Here is a 15,315-nt window from a genome sequence, read left to right as displayed (position 1 = left end):
AAGTGGAACAGAAGTTCAGATGGCGTTATCGAGCTTTCTTATTTCGTGTATGCGCAGTTCGTTACAACCGATACAAAATCGGGAATTGCGGTACGGTATATATACTGCGATAACTTATATATATATATTGTGCTTTAGTACGGCAAAGTAACGGCTACATTTTTCTCGACATTCCGCGAGTTTTAGTTTTTTGGACACTAATTCTTTTGGTGAGACGAGACACCATGGAGTCCGCAATTGAGCATCTCGAAGAAAGCGTGAGTATGACTTCAAATGTGTCGAATTAGATTTCTGTAAAATATTGCTCATATATATTTCCACATGTGACATATGTATGTATGTACTGTCCGAATTCGATTGTATGTCACCTGTTACAAATGTGGAGCGTTACATTGAATTTGTTTCTTCTTCTCTGCTTTAGGTGGAAAGAGCCGATGGAAAGCTGGACATGATCGCGTGGCAAATAGACGCTTTCGAAAAGGAATTTGAGGATCCTGAAAATGAGGTAGTCTCTCGTTCTGCTTTTAGCGATTTAGCAGAAATACTATATTACGTTATGTTTCTTAAGTTTGTCCTTTTTAGCCGTATTTTTACGAGTTTGCTTAATGTAAAAACGAAGAGTAACAATTACGACTGAAAAGGACAAATATCGTTCCGCACAGTCATCTGTGACAGTATACCAAATAAATAATGTTACGTTGTGTTCATTTGACAATTCCTGCTTGAAACCAGGGTGTCTTGTTTTGTTTCGCATTATGTCTTTAAGTATGTGCGACGTCATGTTCAAAAATTCTTTGTATGCACTTTATCGTCTGCAATGTTCTCAAATTTTCAATCATCAAATTGCTTTTCATTTTGTGCTTTTAACAGATATCTGTGCTTCGTCTATTACACTCTATCCATCAGGTTACGAAAGATTATCAAAATCTTCGTCAAGAAATTTTGGAGGTTCAACAGTTACAGAAACAGCTTTCTGATTCACTTAAAGCTCAGCTTACACAGGTGCACGGACATTTTAATTTATTGCGCAATAAGATCGTAGGACATAAATCACCGCAGTCGAAATAAAAGCAAAGCTTACTATACATTGCCAAAGTTTTGGATATATTTTCTTTAAGGTATCCAAAGATTATCCAAAACAAAAAAGTTGTGTTTTTTGTGAGATTGAGATGAATTATATTTCAAATATCATTGTAAAACTACTTTTTAGTTATGTTCATGCATACAGTGATTACAGGAAATCGCGAAAAGAAGGATGGCCCATAATTCAGAAGAACCAGAACATTACATTGAATTTGCACATGTCCGAGAAACATTACAAATGTTTCTTTAAAGAATTGTATGCATTATTTTAAAACCTGAAAAATTTTTAATCTTAGAATATCTTTTATGAAATGAATGGGATCAACAGACATCATTGACAAATAATTTATTTAACTTATGCCTTAAATGTGGCAATGGGGCCAATCTATGTGCTGATGTGTTGAGAATAGTATGACATTATCAAATTTCAAGAATCTCCTTTTATAATGTATATTATTTACGTTATAGTGCCTCTATTATATGTTAGCCAGCATTTCAAACAAAGTATTAACAGACAATATGTATAATGTATAAGCCAATTATGTTGAATTTTTAAGTATAATATGAAAATCTCAACTGTAGTGCATTAACTGAATGGCTAAAAAGTAAAGTTTATGTATTTTTATTATTATAATATTTGTCTCTGTATTTTTTACACCATTTTGAGGACAATGGTTATTAAAAATTTGTTTTCTTTGTGTATCAGTTAACATTTTGTGAGACAATGAGATTAAGAAATACAAGCTTAGCATGATATCTTTGTGCGTATCCATAGCTTTAGATAAGTTAGATACTTGTGCTTTTGTAATATTCATTTTGACATCTCAAAAACAGTCTTGACATTCTAAAAATCCTAAAGAAAATTCTTATATATATATATATATATATATATATATATATAATATATATTTATATATATATATATATTGTGCAATATAATATTTTATTCTTATTTAGCAGTTTATAATATCTATATCGTATATTTGCGTTATGCCAGGCGAGCATTTTTACTGAATCACCGATGCTGAGCATTTTCCACTGATGCCAAGCATTCTTCATTGAACCACTGGTGCTCGCCTGGCACAACGCTGTTAATCTATTGCGACATCTATCCATGATTAGTGACAATATTAATAGCCGTGAAAGTCTCAAAATTAAAATAGTAGATTGTTTATACATATATACGTGATATTTATATAAATTGTTTCTAAATAACTATGTACACTTTAGTAGAAGCACATCTGCGTAATTCCTGTAATTTTAATCTCGCAATTATTATGTTATAATGTAGTACAAAATAAGTTATACAGTTTTTATTGTAAATACAATTATAGATAATAATTTGCCTGCACAACATATGTATTATTTGGATATTTATAGATTTCAACATTTTGCTCTTACCTTCTAATATGAAGATTTCACGGTATTCATTAAATAAAAACATGAGCATTTTTAAGTAAGTCAAGGATATAAAACATCGATATTTATCTTTATTCCAAACTGACAGATATTGATAGCATACGTTTATGAATATATCATTCACTTTGCAATAAACAAGTTTAATAAATTCATGTATGATCTATTTCTTTCTATATGTCATTACTGACTATTGCCTTGAATGATAATATATATGTGTATATGTAAGAGCAAAAACGCAACTGTATATAGACAATTGTACGGAATTCTAAATATGCTTCTGCAGATTTCTGAATACATGTCTTTGGCACGCTTAACATTTGTCTCGGAACACAAGATGCTTTCATTATTTTCTGATTTACAGAAAATGAATGTAATATAAAGGAAGCTGATGCAAACATGTGTGTAAATGTATAAAGATAGCATTGAAAGATTAGGAAATGAGAAACACTATTGCCTTAAGACATAAATGCGCATTTAACATACTATCCTCAAATTAGATATATAAGACTTATAAGCACTATGAAAATTTTAGCAACCTATGAAAATTTTCAAGAATTTATTTGATGATAAACTAATAGAGTTTGAAGAAAATGTTCTTCTCTTTTTTCTTCTTTTATAAAAATTAACAGTACATTATAAATTTTTTTTTTAACTATAAGTATTATAATGTGTGAGCATTTATTTATTATTATTTATTATCTGTGGATCTGCATAACGTACGATTTTACACTTTTATTTTATTAATAGTAAATATAACAAATATCGTTATATATGGCAGACGTTCAAGCTAAATGAGCAATTTAAAACCTTGGTTGACGTAGTTGTCGATACGTATTTCTATGACTTATTATGTGTGAATGTGTGAAAACCAAGATTCTAACTTACCCATTTAGTTTGAAAATTACAACAGAACCTTTAATTAATAATACAAAATCTTTGTAGAATCTTTGTCAATTTTTGCGAATAGAGAAAGAGAGAGAGAGAGAGAGTAACTGAGTTTCATTATTGTAAATGTATGTTATTTATTATTAAAATGCAATGGAGTATTTTTATGCATAGTCGGTGGTTCTCGTGGGAAACTCCTCCAAGTCAATACTATTATGAAAGAACAATATTTGTGATACTCACATTGTGACTCGCACATTTATTAGAATTGACTTTGCGATTAACTAAAATTGTATTTGATTCAATACTGGAGATTTGCATTACGCTCATTAATCGTGATATTAATTAGCGAACGCATCGTCTTAGAACTTTCAAATGTATGATTAGATATAGATTATGTTACAATAAATTAGATATCGTTACAATAGAAGGTGTATTTTTTAGGAGTGTTTATCAGAGAGTCATATGCATTGATCAGTTTTGAATATAACGCGATTAACCGTTCTTACTATCTGAGTGTCATCAGTTGTTACTGTGCAGCAAATCGGATTTACTTCATTTTATAATTCACAAAGCTAATTTTCCTGGTTATGATGTTCTATTGCGATGTTCGTATCGCGAATATAATGTGAATAGTTGGATTGTGATTCTCATTCTATAATCCTTTATCCAATTCATGTTGGAATCTCTGCAATATACATGTTGATGTATGACATACACAATTTTTCCTTTAACATTATAAGTACGTTCGCGTAATAATTTTGATCGTTCGATACATATGACTTGTTGGAAAGATAGCTTACTGTTTGTTAATATATTATATGATATGCAATAGTCTTAAAAGATAAGTTAAGAGAAAAATGGTCTGAAACACATTGAAAATATGTGCCACACTTTCGGTCAATTAGTAATATATTCTTCATTTTATCGGAAACAGATTACTTTCAATTTGTTTCCATTTGAAATTTCACACATCTTGCTCTTAGACACATATCACATCTGAAACCTTTTGAATATATATTGCCCTTTTTATCAAAATATTCCTGAGATTTGTGGATGCCTTTATCCGAGAAAAAAGTATAAATAATCTTGTAATTGTATAAGCATAGATTTATTAAAGGACGCTGCATGAGTCACGTTGCATAACACTCCATGATAAATTCTTATGGATTATACAAGTTGAATAAATAAAATTGATTCTTATAAAACCTTTAGCTATATGCTTACAAAATGTTTATAACGTTGTACTTTTCATTTTAAGATAGATATTATAACTTTATTTCTGAATTACAAATTATTTTTGAGGAAAACAGATCTTATATAAGTTTACATAACACATTTCGCGGCGCTCGAGTATTAAATGTTTATATTCTAACAGATTTAAATATTTGTTATATTCGCATTTATCGCGCTCCGTCCTTAAATAAACATGTTTTACACATACGTGCTAGTAAACAGTACGTACAACTAATATATTCGCTGCATACTGCATGCATAGATATAATGTATCGATCGTTATTCTCGATAACACATTATATTCTATTTATTCATTAAAATCTCAGATATATATTATATATAATTGTATAGTTGCAATTCCAGTACAGTCAAAGATATAAAATATAGAGATAGAAAAAAAAGAAAGAAGATTTGTATATATATTACGATATATTATAATTATTTATAGTATCTTGAAATTTAAAGTTTAAATGAAAGTGTAAATGAGAAAGAGAGGTGTATATTCTTGTGTAGGAGAAATATTATTGATACATGTATATTTCTATTTATTAATATAAAATTTATTTATGAAAAATTTGATTTCAGTAATAAAACTAATAATTTCTCATCTGTACTGGAATAGACTACTGTTGCAGTATCAAAATATTGAAGTTTATCAATCATTCAGTAATCTATTGTATACAATTGCTCAAACTTTCGATGTATATTAAAACAAAAACTGTATCTTTTTAGATATTTATCGCATTATTATGTAATAAATCGTTGTCTCTGTAGCAATCTTCTGAGAATTCATTATTTTATAACATTTGAATACCATGTATATTCGTAATTGTGTGTTTGTTTATAATTATATAAATACGTTTAGTTATTGACAAGATCACGCCGGTATAAATCATCATATTACAATTGAACGGTATAAGCCATACATGTGTGTATCCCAATGAAACCAGATCACATTTTTGTCAAAACCAAGTTTCTCTCTCGTTGTCTGATGAAGAAAGCTGAACACGCTGGAAATTGCTTGAAATGTCAGGTACGAGGTCAGATGAGCCAGTGAAGAGGCTAATCAATTAGTCACCTTCCTTTACTGACGCCTTTACAACGTAGAAACGTTTCTCTTCGTTAAATACTTGTACTACAATGTTTTGAACAGTACATGTTTCAGTTGCATCGAGGAAAAAGAAGAGGAACAATCAGATGATGCAGTAAATCACATTAAAAGAAAAAGAGAAGCATTTACTTCACTTTATTCATACAATTCATAAACCATGCAAGAATGTATTTACAATGGATACGCCTGTTCTGGAATACACTGCGCAAGAAGCAGTGAACGATTTGACCTCGTAGGTGGACCCAAGCAAAGACCGGTTATTCCGCGTAAGGATCAAGGAAAGGTCTCAAAGAAGCGAGGTTGTAGACCTTCGCCTAGGATGGGATCCTGTCCCTATGTTACAGTCAATAGACACGCATAATTCGATATCTATTTGGCGACTTTCTCGCAATAATAAGCTCATCGATAAATATTAATGACATTTGCGTGTGTTGCGAGCTTGACTAAGTGTGGTCACCGCACTAATACAGAAATGCGAATTATTCCTTAGAGAGTGTACCAAAAAAGATGTCTTAGAGCTAGTAAATATACTTTTCTATGATTTCTAACTAATTAAAAATTAATATTTATTTTATAGAGAGAGTCAAAGAAAATCGTCCTTTATTGCAAACTTCTAATATTCGATAAACCTGACAACAGTTCTTGACAACAAAAGAGATTCACATCTTTTGCGATCAAACCGATCACTTCTGAGTTAAATGACCGATCGAGGAGAGCAGTTCATTGTCCGTTTCCGCATTTTTGATGTACAGTCGGAAGAGCGTGTCATTGATAAACGGAGGATCTCTATCGATTAGAAATTTATAGAAAGCGCGCAGGGACAAGTCCCGACAAAAAGACACTGTGCGAGTCTCTTCCTTTCTAGGATATTTGCACTTTGGCTGGCCATAATAGCGAGCGGCACTTTACGCTCAATTTCCACCGTTGTCGTGGGAAAGTATTTTTCTTCCGCTCGCGATGTAGATGATGCGTACCCGCACGGAAAGATACGCAGTGATGCGCTATGTGAAGAAGAGACGCATTCGTCAATTGAATTGTTTATTCGTTAGCACTATTATAGATTCAATAAAAGTGTATATTCATAACGATGAAATTTTTGAATATTTTGATTGCGCATGTTGCAAGTACAAAAACCACATAGACGAATCCGAGTCGTCAGTCAGATTAAATTAAATTAGAAGAGTATCCCGTATAAGGAAACGAGAAATGCAGATGACGTGTCTGATTTGCATTTTTTCTCCTGGTGATCTTTGTACCGATTTTGCCGCAAACTTCGAAGATGCTTTCTGCTAAATTTTAGCAATGTCCTGGAAAGTGCAGCTGCTTGGGATGCGACACGGGCGATTGCTTGCGTGCACAAACGCTTTCCTTACGCCGATGTCACAGGAAGAAAAGTTCGTGAAAGGTGCTTGTCTTTCATTAAGATATGGGAAGAGTCTCTTTGTCATTATTTTTATCGTGATGGCTTAGGTGCATGAGACATGGAATGTATCAATTACATTTGAGATAAACGGAAAATCTTAATCTCTTAAAGCCTTCAACATAATACGTGCGCGATTCCATTTTTCGTAAAACTACTATTCAGATTTAAAATATATGCACATTATTTTCTTCTTTTAGGAACGTGTGTTCTTTACCACACAGTTTCACGAATCTTTGCAGAGGAAAGAAGGTACCGAGCGTTCTGCCGAGCATGTCGAGTCATGCCACAGGTAGCTCTTAATTTATGTGATCAATATTCTTAAATATCTATCATCGATATTAAATTACATGTTCATCAAGTCGTAATCGCTAAACATTATTGTTTTAATCCGAAAATAGTTACTGTAAACTTTTTAAATTGTAACTAATTTTTACATAATATTTAACATTTTTTATTAATCATGTGTGCGCGCAAATGTTGCATGTAATTTAAGATAAAGCTACAAACGTCTTAGTTATCATTTTATCATTTTTCGATATTATTTATATATATCTTATTATATATGTATCTATGCTGCAAGTGTTAACGTACGCTTCATTTGATCAAAATTTCAAATAAATCAACGAGGAATTGTTAGTTTTCAAGCTTCTATGTATACGTGTTTTTCTGTTTTTATTTTATTTTATTAATTTTTCACTAATCCTATGGATGAAATTTCGTTCTCAAAATCTTTTGGCGATCGTTGAAAGAGGATAATGAATTTGAACGTTAAGAGCAATGGAAGCGATATAATTTTTGAGAAATGGGATTGCTTGAAATGATCTGTAATTCTGTATCATCCTCACCTCGTATCGAAACGTGTCGTGAATGCGGATGAACGCCTCGTTCTAATAACCTACTCCCACACCGACGCTCGGCCAGAGTGCTCGATCGGGTGTCAGACGAGCGCGTCGCCGTCGCGTTCAGTACTTCAGTCGTCGAGCGACCGGTTCCGAGGTCCGGGCCCTGTCCGCCACACGGGCCTGACTCACCGTCGAGGTCGACACCGAGTAGTGTCGTGAGAAAGTGGGATCTTTGCTTCTTTCGCGCACACACATGACAGGTAAATGTTTATCAAAAGACTCCATCAAAATAAAATCTGTAATTGAAGTTTTCACTCGTGATTGCTGTCGATACAACATTCATATGAATCGACGTAAAGAGTCGATTTATTCACAGTTAGACCAGAAAAAGCTGGGCGTGTGGTCGAATAACGGTAACAAAATCATACATTCGCACGTGTTGAGTCGTTTCTCTCTCTACCAAATAAGCAACTATTCATATGTTATTAAGCATACAATTTTATATTTTTGCACCGTATTATAATTGTCTCATTTCGGGTAGTTTTCTGTTTCCATTCATTAATTATTTGAAACTTTGGTGCTTTCCTGCAACATATGAATCAGTAAAATCAAATTCAGTTCAATTAAATTCATTATTTCAGAGTGAAACTTGGTTCGAGAATATTATTGAAGCGTACCACTTTTAATGAATTGCTTTAATTTTCAACATTAAGTTTCTGGGTTTCTACTTTAACGAAGCAAATATGTATTTAGGCAACGTATCTGGAATATCTTGCGCGTAGAGCGTCAGTGTAATAACCGGTTCAGTGGCCCCTTCCTCATAGTGTTTCGTAGCTTTCGAGCGCAATGAGTTTCGTGTACCTTTGTGCCTCCTTGAGTCTTGGCCGCCGTAGGGCGACGATCGATTAACTAGCGAAATTAAGTTTACGATCGTCTGCTACAATGTACAATGCACAGTATTCGCTGAACAAACCTTTTATTTTGATTAATACTTTTCATTTACAACGCTTTCTAGTTCGTTGAGTTTCACGTTGTTAATTGTTGTCATTGCAACTCGCGTGCATGCAAATTACAGTGACAATTTCCCTATCATTTTTCGAGTGAAATATTCCCACTTATTGTATGATGCTCATACAATGAGTGGAGTCATCAGATGATCGTTGACCCGCGAACTTAAATACATGCCAATGATATAGCAGCAAGCAATATACAATAGCAATAGAAATATTGACAAGAGCCTGCGAAACAATGCAGCAAATTAAAGTGTGCTTTTTTAAATATAAGCATAAAACGTTAATGCAGAATTGTTATTAAATAATATAAAATATAATAAATAGCGCATTTTTTCGATTACTTTGCAATGTCTTGCGTCTTGCATCGTCCAATTAACAATCGGTACTGATGATCCTTTCAACGAATGTTTTTACAGAGACCGATTTGTCTGGTGACCATGCGTTTCCTGATACTTGGTCTGACGTTAATCGTAAACCTGCTAGTCGTTAGAAAAGTTTCTGCCCATGGAAGACTGATCGAGCCACCTTCGAGGGCCTCCATGTGGAGGTATGGCTTCGACACACCTCACGATTATAACGATCATGAGTGCTATTGCGGAGGGTTTACTAGACAGTGGCAGCGGAACAAAGGAAACTGCGGTATCTGCGGTGATCCTTGGGATTCTCCAACAGTAAGTGCATATAAAGCACTTTATATCTGGAAAAAATGCCAAATGTTAATTGAAATAAAATCGTTTTATTTAAATTTAATTCTATTAATTATTTGCAATAATCCATTTTTGCTAATTATTTATTCACGTGATTGATAGCAATATTAAAGTGTGTATATGATATATATATATATATATATATATATATAAATTGTATGGATTGTATGTATATTCTTTCTTAATCTTTTTTCAGCCACGAGCTCATGAAACAGGTGGTAAGTACGGGAATAGTGTGATTGTCCGGCGTTACAGGACCGGATCCGTTATACCGGTCCGTGTGGAGCTGACGGCGAATCATCATGGCTATTTTGAGTTTCGCACTTGCGCCATGATTTATCGGGATCGAGAAGTCAGCCAGGAGTGTCTGGATCAGCATTTGTTACGTGCCGAGAATGGATCCGCCCGCTACTATCCCGGTCCTGGCAATCGGGTCTTCGAAGGCTACTTCAAATTACCGGAGGGCCTGACCTGCGCTCAATGCGTTTTCCAATGGCGATACATCGCCGGCAATAACTGGGGTGATTGCGGTAATGGTACTGGTACGTATTCTCCGATGTTACAATCGTAAAGTGCATATGGGCCGTCATTACGATTCTATCGAAGTAGAAAGTGCTATTACTTTATTCTATATGGTAGCAATGTCTCGAGAGTTGCGACTTTTCTTGCACAATAGTATCACCATTCGAGAGCTTTGTTTAGCATACCAAAGTGTGATACGGTTTATTTTACATAAATAACGTAGCACTAAGAACTCATTATGTTTTTATAATCATTGGTTGGAAAAACAAAACATAATGAAATAATTTGTGCATGCGTGCGTGTGTATAAAAAAATAAAATTTAGTCAAGTAGAAAGCCTTTTTATACTGTCGCTTTTAAAATTGCGTAACGATTGTTTAGGAGCGGTTGGATGTGGGCCTCAGGAAGAGTTTCGAGCCTGTGCCGATATCACCATCGGCGACAATGAGGCGGCATTACCAAAACTACCGAAACAGCCCACTACAACTCCCACTTCTACGGGGATATCGCCAACGGACACGAATTCACTGCCGAAATCCACCGGGCCATATTGGCTGTTCAGTGTTGTTATTGCTGGTACGTGCCTGCTGGTGGTGCTGGCCGCTATGGCATTGCTTTACACGTATTACTATCACGCCGGCAGAGCCAAAAAGTGGCTTATGGCAAGGAGATTTCTGGTGCAGGAAAGTCCACCAGTTGCCCCGCCAAGGCACAAAAAGCATCATCACGTATCGCAGCTGCAGCTGTAGAATTCTTTACTTGTCAGTATCGCACTTTGGCGCATTATTACAATTCGAAGAATTTTTCGAGCCGACTATAATGAATCAAAGCGCGATATTCTCGTAACGCTTGAAATATAATTCTTCCCAACGCCGAAGTCAGATCTCGATGATAAAGAGTGGGAGCAATTGTATCTCGAGCGATATATCTCGTACTTGGCACTCGCTCCTGTATATACATATCATAATTCTTTTATATATTAAAAGTATTTATTTTACATTTTACATATCTTGCGATATATATTCGTGACATGATCACGTACAAGGATCGATGTGTATTAACAACAGTTTTGATACATAATCTCTACAATGCTGTTATTAGTACAATAATTTTAGTAGCTTTCTCCAAGTTGTATACACCTCTTTTACATACCTCTTGATACCGCAAAATGCTTTAGAAAATGTGCACTTGTATGCATAAGAAAAACTTTTTACATTCTTACGTAGTGCATCGAAAAAATAAAAAATCAAATATATTTTATACGAGTATCTAATGCAATACATAAAACTAAAGTTTTAATAATTTCGACAATTTTTTAATCATACATTTTTTCTTGTATGCTGTTGTATCTATTCAGTGCGAAACTGCAACTTAGTATTAATTAGTTGCGGTTAGGCATTGTAATTAGCGTAGTGGCTAACTTGGGATGAAAGTTTCATACCAAGATGATGTTTAGTAAACTAAGGAAAAATATTACTGTACAGTACTTATTACAGTGTAATCATTATTATTATATAATAGCAAGTTATTTTTTCTTAAGAAACATATTTCGAAAATCTTGATTGTTCATTGGCTGCGCAACTCCGTTCCCAGTTCGACTCGTGTTGCCATTACCGTTACTAACGTTAGCTTTAACGTTACGAGGTACCATAGACAATAAAGTCTTGGGTACTCCAAACGTGGTACGGCTTGTCGTCGTACCGCCTAATGATTTTACTTGTTCCTTATCTTCCTCCACCGTTTGAGTTTTCTTACGATCGGGCGGTTTACTTATCGCAACTGTAATCACTTTATCCTGTATTTTCATACCATCGCTAGTTAAAAGGGCTTTCGCAGCAGTCGTTTCCTCGTGGTACTCGACATAAGCTAAGCCCTTTGAGTGCCCATTACGGTAAGTAACCATGCGGACTTCCTTCAAATTTCCATGAACTTTAAATATTTCCTCAAGTTCTTCTTTCGTGATCGTGAGCGGAAGTCCTGCAAATGGTCAGCAAAATGTAGAGTAACAAAGAATATTAATAAAATATCATTTTTCACAATGTTTTCGGCAGAAAAATCAGATTTGCAAATGTGTAAATATTTTATTATACCTTTAACAAAGAGTTTATTTTTTTCAAGTCTAGAGCTGTACTTGAATCCGGAACTTCTAGTATCTTTATTAGGATTACATCTTGAAACAAACATAGGACGTCCATTAATGGGCGTTCTGTCTAATTTTAAAGCTTCTCCCACGGCTTCCTGTGTAAAATAGTGAGTATAGAAACACTATGTATCTTTATTCAAATGCTTGAAAGATTATGTGATTATTGTAAAAAAGAAATTAAATACAACAATGATTTATACAATAATTTAAAAAGATAACATATTTTTTCTTGCTTTTTTAACACTCCATTTTCATGCTTTAAGTTTTCGTTTATTAACCAATAATGTGATACGTACTGCGCTGCTCAACTGTACATAACAATATCCTTTGCCACGTCCTTTGTAATCCTTTACCATTCTGAATGACGTTACTGATCCAGCTGGTTTTAGGGCATCTCGTACTTCGTCTTCAGTTACCGTATAGTCTAAATTACTAACGAAAACAGTAATGCTACTGTCTATTTCATGCTCACTATCTTTGTCATCCATATCTTTATCCTCTGGTTGAAAACCAGGAGGTGGTAGTGATTTTGGTTTCTCTTGAGTTTTCTCGTTTATTCTCCCGCCGACAGTGTCCGAGAGATTTTCTCCTTTTGATTTTGCTTGCAAGTTGGATTTCACAATTTTTGTTGAAGAATTTCCTAAATGCTTCCATTTACCAGTATCATCACTTAATTTTCTCTTGGTGGCTTTCTTATTGCGCGTAAACTCGCGAGATTCGCTCAGGATAGGAACTTGCTGCTCTTTTTGTCTCTCTTCCATAACTTTATCAATCTTCTCTTTCGTTTTCACTTCACAGAGCTGCATTTGTTCCAGAGTTCCTTTATCACGTTCAAAATCTATCCACGCATTTGCTATACTTTCTGGCCAATCTTTCACGGAAGCCAAGGCTTTCTGGAACAGTTTCCTTAAATGTTTTGTATCCCCATAGCACCTGCGAATCAAGTGAGAGATTGCTTCAAGAAGTAGAACAGAATTATAAAAGTCCAAAATAATTAATCATATAGCTATTACTAATTATTAATATATTATAATAAATAAATAATTACCGTTCCAGTGATATATACTCCAACCAATAAGATGCCGTTGCAGAATGTCCTTGTGAAAGAATGTCAGCCCATAATGTTCTCGCCTTTTCCATGTTATTTCCATGTATTGCTTCGGTTCTTGCCCAATATTGCAAGATAATGCAATTGGGATCGCCGTCTAGTCCAAAGTCGTTTGCCAGACGTTCGCATGCTTTGTCGAATGTACGACGAATAATATCTAGACACTTTTCCCTCTCTTCCTCGGAACATTGTTCAATTCTGCGCCGTTGATGTTCGAGATACGTGAGCCACACGTTTCGGTAATCATTTGCTGTTGAAAACCCGGAGGATAAGGCCAGCCCAAATAATTCTTGTACTTGTGCATGCTCTCCCCACATCTCAGACGATCTCATCCACTTTTGCCACACTTTCGAGCACCATGGAATGTTCCTTGACGCTCGTTTATAGACTGGTAGTAACACAAGCTCATCTTTTATTGTATCCTCGAGATAATTGAGATAATCCAACCAAATCGGTATCTCCAAGCTCAAATCAGTTATCGCCCTTTCATAAAGGAGTACAATACGATCTTGATTGCGTTGTTGTTTTTCATACAGTAAATATCCCTTGTAAGCATCGGTCAGCTCACTTTCGCCTTGCGCGGAGATCAGTTTCTCCTCATAAGGAAGAAGCGTGCTCAATTTTGCAAAAGCCCGCTCGTATGTTACTGAAATAATATTGTCATCAATGGTTGCTTCTGCGCCATCTCCCATATGCCAAGACTGATACTCCTCGTATGTCTTTTCCATATTTAACAGAGGACACGCTAACTGACGTTGAAATAAACTAGCGATACGCCCCAATTGGTCTTTCTTTCCTGCTAGATTTGCGCTATCGATCTAAACATATAAATGGAGCTAGTGTACAGTGAAGTCTACTTTTCAAGTAACTGCTTTTTACGCTTGTTTCAAAATCTTACCAGTGCAAGTAAAACAGTTTCGAATTCTCGAAATGCTTCCCATATTATTGCTCCTTTAGTGGTATGCAGGCCTACGACAATTAGTGCACGTTCAAAGAGTTTGCGGACGTGTTTAGCTGCATCCTTTTCCGAGCCCATGTTTCCGATGCTAAATTGCAAGTATTCCAGCCATACTTCTACAGCTGAAAGAACGTGACATGCGAGGTATCATAATCTGTCAAAACGTCATGAATTCTAGATTGGCGGTTCTTAAACGTGAAAACTTACAAACATAGTCTTCGACCGCACGCTCACATAGCTGTGTTATTTCGACCTTGTCCTCGTCTGTGAGTGCCAGTTCAATTTCATCGCGTATCCACGAAAGCCACAGCTCGGGACTCAGTGGATACGCATTGCTCATGTTCTGTCTGGCGTCTAGCAAGCGATACCGCTCATTCCCCATCTCCTGCAATTTCTTGATCAAGGCTGTATGACTGGTATAGTCATACGGGTTTTTTCTCAAGAGAGCTTGCAGAGAGTTTACTTCTGCCTCATCGGCATCTACCTCGTCGTCGTCTACCTCGTCGCTATCGGATTCGTTTTCTTCGTCCATTTCTTCATTGGATTCCGCTCTCGCTTCGGTTTCTATCGTCTCTTCCTCGACGTCGGAGTTTTCTTGACGAGCTGTTTCGTCAGTTTCCTCCATCGAAACGTCCATTTCCTGTATCCCTTTTGAAGAACTTTCGAGCACGATGTTTAGTAACCTTCGCAAGCAAGCTTACAAGCCAGACGATCTCTTTTTGCTTTACCTTTGTGATTGAAACACCGATCACTGTGGATCTCTGTGAAGGTTATGTTTGTAAGCTAACTCGTAGGCTCGCAGCATCAGTGTACACAATGTGCGCATTTACTCACTGCGCAATCGAGGAAAGGTATTTGACACGTTA

At 35.3% G+C, this 15,315-nt stretch overlaps 2 protein-coding genes across 5 annotated transcripts; one reads left to right on the top strand and one right to left on the bottom strand.

The window, feature by feature from the left end:
- The first annotated feature begins 78 nt into the window (after positions 1-78).
- On the top strand, positions 79-11,479 carry LOC105280275. 3 transcript variants are annotated; one of them, XM_011340675.3, is made up of 6 exons: positions 442-505; positions 7,035-7,139; positions 7,355-7,446; positions 9,429-9,683; positions 9,916-10,261; positions 10,622-11,479. In XM_011340675.3, the coding sequence occupies exons 2-6, from the start codon at positions 7,037-7,039 to the stop codon at positions 10,987-10,989; spliced, it is 1,164 nt and encodes a 387-aa protein (XP_011338977.1). In that variant the 5' UTR covers positions 442-505; positions 7,035-7,036; the 3' UTR covers positions 10,990-11,479. The 3 variants fall into 3 exon arrangements, with proteins under 3 accessions (XP_011338978.1, XP_011338977.1, XP_011338979.1); XM_011340676.3 differs by lacking the exons at positions 7,035-7,139; positions 7,355-7,446 and adding an exon at positions 79-257 and having other exon boundaries at positions 422-505; XM_011340677.3 differs by lacking the exons at positions 442-505; positions 7,035-7,139; positions 7,355-7,446 and adding an exon at positions 8,067-8,259.
- Positions 11,218-15,269, bottom strand: LOC105280276 (squamous cell carcinoma antigen recognized by T-cells 3). Of its 2 annotated transcripts, XM_011340679.1 has the most exons (7): positions 15,178-15,269; positions 14,657-15,108; positions 14,390-14,571; positions 13,432-14,309; positions 12,680-13,316; positions 12,331-12,478; positions 11,218-12,217 (listed from the first exon to the last, which is right to left on the bottom strand). In XM_011340679.1, exons 2-7 carry the CDS (start codon positions 15,084-15,086, stop codon positions 11,766-11,768), a joined length of 2,727 nt encoding a protein of 908 aa, XP_011338981.1. In that variant the 5' UTR covers positions 15,087-15,108; positions 15,178-15,269; the 3' UTR covers positions 11,218-11,765. The 2 variants fall into 2 exon arrangements, with proteins under 2 accessions (XP_011338981.1, XP_011338980.1); XM_011340678.2 differs by having other exon boundaries at positions 14,657-15,220.
- Positions 15,270-15,315: the final 46 nt, after the last annotated feature.

The sequence above is a fragment of the Ooceraea biroi genome, chromosome 1 (genome assembly GCF_003672135.1).
Source record: "Ooceraea biroi isolate clonal line C1 chromosome 1, Obir_v5.4, whole genome shotgun sequence".
NCBI classification, from domain to species: domain Eukaryota; kingdom Metazoa; phylum Arthropoda; class Insecta; order Hymenoptera; family Formicidae; genus Ooceraea; species Ooceraea biroi.
Note: the sequence above shows the minus strand (reverse complement) of the source record. Positions and strands in the feature narration are given on the sequence as shown.

Coding starts and splice junctions, on each gene's coding strand:
- LOC105280275 (XM_011340675.3), top strand. CDS start 7,037: ATGTCCTGGAAAGTGCAGCTGCTTGGGATGCGACACGGGCGATTGCTT. Junction 9,684..9,915: donor ATCCTTGGGATTCTCCAACA/GTAAGTGCATAT, acceptor ATCTTTTTTCAG/CCACGAGCTCATGAAACAGG. Junction 10,262..10,621: donor TGATTGCGGTAATGGTACTG/GTACGTATTCTC, acceptor ACGATTGTTTAG/GAGCGGTTGGATGTGGGCCT.
- LOC105280276 (XM_011340679.1), bottom strand. CDS start 15,086: ATGGACGTTTCGATGGAGGAAACTGACGAAACAGCTCGTCAAGAAAAC. Junction 12,479..12,679: donor ATGTACAGTTGAGCAGCGCA/GTACGTATCACA, acceptor TATTTTACACAG/GAAGCCGTGGGAGAAGCTTT. Junction 12,218..12,330: donor AAATAAACTCTTTGTTAAAG/GTATAATAAAAT, acceptor GACCATTTGCAG/GACTTCCGCTCACGATCACG.